Source organism: Montipora capricornis, chromosome 5 (assembly GCF_036669925.1).
Source record: "Montipora capricornis isolate CH-2021 chromosome 5, ASM3666992v2, whole genome shotgun sequence".
NCBI classification, from domain to species: domain Eukaryota; kingdom Metazoa; phylum Cnidaria; class Anthozoa; order Scleractinia; family Acroporidae; genus Montipora; species Montipora capricornis.
The window spans coordinates 20,272,918-20,279,360 of NC_090887.1; the positions used below are offsets into that span (position 1 = coordinate 20,272,918).

At 43.6% G+C, this 6,443-nt stretch overlaps 1 protein-coding gene across 2 annotated transcripts; it reads right to left on the bottom strand.

Annotated features, from left to right (window-relative positions):
* Positions 1–1,358: 1,358 nt before the first annotated feature.
* LOC138048866 (uncharacterized) lies at positions 1,359–5,447 on the bottom strand. Of its 2 annotated transcripts, none has more exons than XM_068894981.1 (2): positions 4,309–5,447; positions 1,359–2,596 (listed from the first exon to the last, which is right to left on the bottom strand). In XM_068894981.1, exon 1 carries the CDS (start codon positions 5,361–5,363, stop codon positions 4,320–4,322), a length of 1,044 nt encoding a protein of 347 aa, XP_068751082.1. In that variant the 5' UTR covers positions 5,364–5,447; the 3' UTR covers positions 1,359–2,596; positions 4,309–4,319. The 2 variants fall into 2 exon arrangements, with proteins under 2 accessions (XP_068751082.1, XP_068751081.1); XM_068894980.1 differs by having other exon boundaries at positions 4,309–4,654.
* Positions 5,448–6,443: the final 996 nt, after the last annotated feature.

Genomic DNA, 6,443 nt, shown 5'->3' on the forward strand with positions numbered 1-6,443 from the left:
CTCTTAGCCATTGAAATGACCGGATCCAAATTCTATTTTGCATTTTGCTGCACTCTTACAAATCTACTCATCTCATAACTCGGGAGTAATTAGCCCATCTGCGTGAAGCCGGCTCTCAAGTTTGATAGAATGTGGAAAATTTATTCAGGTATCTTACTAATGTAACACTTGCTCAGTGCGATAAATTTTCAGAAAATACCACATCATTTTAACCAGTGGTGATATATTTTAAAACCTCGCCCTTAGAAAAATCAAGAATCTTTTATGTACTGAGACGTTTTTATTGCGATCCATTTCTTTCATAGCGTTCACATAGTTCGCAAACAGTTCAAGTTTGTTATGGGTAGATTTTCAAGTACAACCTCCATTTTCATTTTCCTATATACCGGAGAACCACATGCAAGTCAAAAGTCGTGTTAAGACGGTCTCTCTCCGCAAGTCAAAGTGTCCATGTGTAGCGGGTGGCATAGGATGCACCGAAGTCTGCAGATGCTTTGATTGTGGCAACATTGTTCAAGCTCGAGCTGACCCGGGAAAAACCCCGAACGAAAGAAGCGAAATAGGGCGACTGTCTCTCCATACAAGAGGAAAAAGGGGTCGCAGTTCATGATAGGTCAAAATGCGGAGGTGGATCATGGACCCTGGAGAAACATTTAAACGCTTTGTTTGATGGTTTGCCGGGACGTGTTGCTAAGTCAAGGAGTTGCCATAAATTCAAAAAATTTGCATGATTTGTATGATTTTGTGGTTAAGTCTCTTGCTGTTATGGAAATGTCTTTAAACATAGCTGCGAAGTCTACAGCACAGATTGCGGCTAAAATAGCGCACCTAAGAGGCATTGATTTGTAAAATACACATAACATAGGCTACTCTAGATCTATCCTGTTCAGAAAAAATTGGAAAATTAAACGAGACTTACCTGTAAGTTGAAGTTTGATTGAGATTCTATCACATGACATCAGAAGGCGAGAGATCACATGAGATAGCACGGCGCTTGCGCAAGTCATAATTAAAAGCCACGTACTGGGTGCATCTAAAATAGTAGGCAGGCTGAAAAAGCCAAGTGCCGGAAGAGACCGGCAACCAAAAGTGCCAAAGAGAGGGTGGGTGTGATAGTGGAGGGCATGTGATCTCTCGCCTTCTGATGTCATGTGATAGAATCTCAATCAAACTTCAACTTACAGGTAAGTCTCGTTTAATTTTCCAATTCTATCACATGACCAGAAGGCAGAGATCCCATGAGACTTTAAAGCGTAGATGCACCCATACGACATGCACTCGAACAAGAGGCATGAAATCCACACAAAAGTAAGAGGGCGAGCATAAACAAGGATAACCATGTTTGTAATATATTGTCTAACAGTAACAATATGAGCAACGTAGCACATGCACTATTCCAAAAAACATATCAAAGCTTTCACTGGTCAAGGATAGCGGAAGCAAGGCTGTTTCCTTGAATAACCGGTTTGTTGTAATATTTACGGAAGGTCTCGGCAGACTTCCAGCCTGCCTTTGCCATGATCTCATGGACAGGGACGTCCTTTTCATTAGCTTTGGAAACGGATGCTGACCTAGTGCTATGTGCCGTGAATACCTTTGTATCAATACCACAAAATCTAAGAGTGTCCTTAGTCCACCTAGAGACCGTGTCCCTAGATACAGGTTTATGGGGCCTAACATAACTGATAAACAGTTTTGTTTCGTTATTGCGCAAAGCCTTGGTCTTGTTGATGTATGCTTTCAGACAAGTCAAAGGGCAAATTGTACTGTCTGGCTCATAGGTAGCAATGTCAATCCTCGTGTGTGGGCTTCTGGGGGTACTGGTCTTGACATGCTCAGCGACGTCAAAGGAATAATTATCCTCCTCCATGGTAAGATGCTGTAGATCTAGGTAGTGTATCGATTGCCCTCGTTGACTCGAAACTAAGAGAATTAGCATAAGGACCTTGTGCGTTAAATCCTTTAAAGACAGTTTTTCATTGGGGTATAAAGAAGATAAATGTTTCAAAACCACTGAAACATCCCAAATTTTGTCATATTTAGGTTTGGGTCTACGCGATTCAAAGACCCCTTTCATAAACCGTGTAACAATATGGTTGCTACCAAAGCTCCCCTCCCCGTCTATCGTAACAATGGTAGATAAGGCAGAGCGAGCAGTGTTAAGGGTTGAGTAGCTAAGCCCTTGATTAAATAGCCCCAAGAGAAATTGAAGGGCGTCGCTCAGTGGTGGTGAATAACAATTAATTTTCCGTTCACGACAAAATGCCATCCATTTTTTAACGTATGTGGCATACTGTTTTTTAGTGCCTTTCCTCCAGGATGCCATGAGAATGTCGGTAACCTCCTCTGGAAAATGGTAATGGCGGAAGGATTCCCTGACACAGGACATACCATCAGATGAAGATTCCTGTGTAGTGGATGTGGGCCACTGCGGGAGGGGTGGTGTAGAAGATCTGGTCGTGGAAGCAGGATCCAGGGCTGGTCGCACAAATGTCGTAGGAGGACTGGAAACCACGTTTGAGTTGGCCAAAGTGGAGCGATTAGTACACCCTGTGCTCGGTCTTGACTGATCTTCTGAAGGCATCTTGGAAGAAGGCTAAAGGGTGGAAAAGCATAAAATTTGTGCCCATTCCAATTCATAGTAAATGCGTCTACGTGTGCACTGTTAGGGTCTGCTTGCCATGAGCAATAACTACTGATCTGATAGTTTAAGCGGCTTGCAAACAAGTCGAAATCGAGGCCGGGGTGGCGCAACAGGATCCTGTAAAACGAGTGTTTGTTTAACATCCACTCGTGATTATCTGAGAACACGCGTGATTTTTCATCAGCCCCAGTGTTCAGCCGACCAGGTATGTGCACAGCTGAGAGCCAAATATCTCGTGATATGCACCATTCCCAAATTTGAACAGCTAGCTGGTTAAGTTCCTTGGATTTTGAGCCCCCCATATTGTTGATATAAGCGAGGGCTGTGGTATTGTCGATCTGAATTTGGATGTGGCAGTTGTTCATATGGCTACAAAAACACTTTAACGCAAAAAAGGCTGCAAGTAATTCCAATATGTTTATATGGTATTCAGCTTCCGAATGGGTCCATCTCCCCCCCGTCTTCTGACTGCCAAAAACAGCTCCCCACCCCAATGTTGATGCGTCGGACTGAATTGAAGTGCTGGGGTGGTCGTGTAGGATATCTCGTTTGAGAGTTACGGCATTATCACGCCACCACTGAATTTCTGTTAGAGCGGGAGGGGATAATTGCATTTTCCCCCCGTAATCGCCCTTGGTTGCTATGAGTGCGAGATATTTATCCCGCTCTAGGTGGCGGTAGTGAAGTGGTCCATACTGAGCACCGGGAAAATTGGACACCAGAATACCGATAACCTCTGCGACCTGTCTAATTGTGGGCATTTGTGTTTTTAAGAGCGTAGCGCAGACAGACAGAATCCGTTGAACTTTTTCCCCTGTAGGCGTAACTGTCATAGCAATAGAATCCAGTACAAACCCTAAGAAAGTTAATGTCTGAGAGGGTACGAAGACCGATTTGTCTGGATGGATATGAAACCCTAATTTGGTAAACAGCATGATAGTGTCGATGACATTTTTATGACATTCCGCAAAGGTGTCGCCTTGTAGATAAGAATCGTCAATATACCCTGAATTGAGATGTCCCATGCTGCGTAGGGTGGCATACACAGGTTTCAATAGTTTAGTAAATATGCGCGGGGCACTAACTAGGCCATTAGGCAAACAGGTATATTTGTAGAAAACACCGTCAAAACAGAACTTTAAGTATTTCTGGTGAGATGGGTGGATAGGAACGGTATAATACGCGTCCTTTAAGTCCACCGAAGCCATGAAACAACCTGGTCTCATCATGTTTACAGCAGCCTCTAGAGTATCCATTTTAAAATGATGGTAAGCTATAAATTCGTTACACGCTTTGAGATTAAGAATGGTACGGTGCGTGCCATCTTTTTTCGGTCGTAAAAATACTGTGGAAATAAATTCCCCTGTTTCCTGTGCCGCCGGAATAATGACCCCTTTAGCGAGAAGTTTATCAATTTCCGCGTTGACAATTGAATGTTGATGACTGTTAAAGATACTAGGTCTGACGCAATGTTGCATGGGTGCAACACTGTTTTTAAATTCAAGTTTAACTCCAGTAACAATCTGAAGAATAGTAGGGTCAGTAGTGATCGCTTCCCACTGCGGCAAAAAATGCTTGAGTTCTCCGGCTTGGAAACTAGTTTGTGATTTTACCAAGCTATGTACAATGTCAATAGACAAAGATGTCATGTTTGCATTACATACCTCAGACACCTTCATTGGCGCTGGCTGGTTTCGCCGTCCTTTTTCTTTCTCGGCGGCTTTGAGAAGCGACTTTTGCCTAAAAAATCAGAGGATTTTCCTCTAGGGTAAGGCTGGAACCTTCGCTGGCTCGAGCCATATGTTGAGCGCCCAGCGTACTTATCGCCACGGGAATTCCCGGAATGTTGAGGGCGAACCCTTTTCGTCAACTTATTGGCCTCTGTGATATCCTTCGCGAGTTTTGACAAATCTCCGAACAGGTACTCTGTGGTGCCATCAACAGTGGACAGGTTGCATAAAGCGGCATAGTCTTTATGCATCTCTTTCTTCATGGCCAGGCGTCGGGAGTGATTCACCTCGTGGTTGTATTGAAGTGCCATTGCAACAGCATCTGTCAACAAGGTGATCAGTTCTTTGTCTTGGCTGTATTTTCCCAGCGCCAAATCGGCGGCTTTTGTCATGGCTGTAATGGCGCCGATAAGAGTGTTTTGTCCCTTCTGCGATCGTACATCTTGAGCTTTCATGGTAGTCGAAAGTTGGCTCCAGATTGAGGGGTTCACTCTCGGGGTTCGCAGACCCTTGACATTTTCTGGACGAGAATATTTGTCCAGTTTGACCTTGAGCTTCTCGTCCCCCATCTTTTCGGACAAAAGATTATTAAAAATAGCCGCCAGACCTTCGTGAAGGGGCGGAGAAGTCTTCTCGCTTACTGTTAAGTCCTGCGCGAGTTCCTTCAAGAGGTCTTCGCACGGCATAGCCTCGTCATTCGCACCTTTGCCCGCAGAGGCGAGGAGCGCGGATAAATCCGCATCCATGTCCGCAGATTTGGCGGGCCCGTCATTAGAGGCGGTTTCACCGTCCTCATCGGAGTCGTCGTGCCCATTCAGGAGCACTGAGCTTACATTCTCGTTCAAGTTCGTCAGCTGGCTCAGAACTGGAGCCATGGCAGCTTTGAACATATCCGCGAAAGCGTCTGCTGAAGGCATATTCTGGGCGCCTCTGTTCGTTGACGTTTCAGGGGCGCGCTCGTCAGTTGTGTGGTCTTCGTGATCGGACATAATCACTGAATTATTGGCACCCAACTACGTTAGAGCCTAAGCTGGGTTCCAACTAAGGCTAACTACGTTAACCTCTCCAGCAATTTGTGTTAGAAAAGGTTTTTAGTGTAGAAAAACCAAGCTCCAAGAATTTGTATGACGTACCGCGTTAAGCGCAAATCGTGCAATGACTTGCGCAAGCGCCGTGCTATCTCATGGGATCTCTGCCTTCTGGTCATGTGATAGAATTTGGAATCCTTCACTTCTGTTACCTTTTAAATCCGCTCTTTATGCTAAAAGAATATTTTTCAAAAAGATACCCTTGTCAGACTTTTGAGCTCAATCTTTAATGGATGGTGATTCGTGATTCTAATTCATATTAATCCGCAGAGAAATTACTAGGAAAATACAGCGTTGTGTCAAAATTGAGTGATTACATAGATTTTGTAGGACTATTCTTGTTCTTTTGTATCTTGGTATTTCATGTTTATGTTGGAAAAGGTATAACTAATCGTATGCGAACTCGTTCATGTTGAATTGCTTCAGAATAAGTACAACTTGTTGAATGTTCACAGTGTGACGCACCTTTCCGTTGCCACCTAACAAGTTTTTTTACAAATTGTCCGCCAATCAGGATGTGTGAATTTGTTTGACAGTCACGCCTCCTTGCAAAGTTCACACAGTTGTAAGTTGGAACACCGTTGCATGGGTTGTTGAGTTGAAGTATTTACATGTAGTTGTCAAATGTGAAAGTTTGTTGGGTGGCCACGGTAAGGCGCGTTGCACTGTAATCGACCACAATAGTTTTCGGAATTAATCGTATATCATTGATAGTTCTGCGTTACCTCATTGACTGCATTCTCTCTTTTACTTGTTGTAAAGTGCTATCAAAGAAATAAACAAGTGATAACGGCAATTTGTGTGTACTGCTATTTCGACGAGTTGTATAACCTTGTATAGCTGGACATCAGACTCTTTATTGTTCTTTATGTGATTTTAACACAATAAGCAGGGATAGTGTAATTTGTTATTGTACATCAAGGAGAATAAAAGCGAGTAATTCAGCAATTTTATATTTTCCTTTATGACGCAATCTTTGAG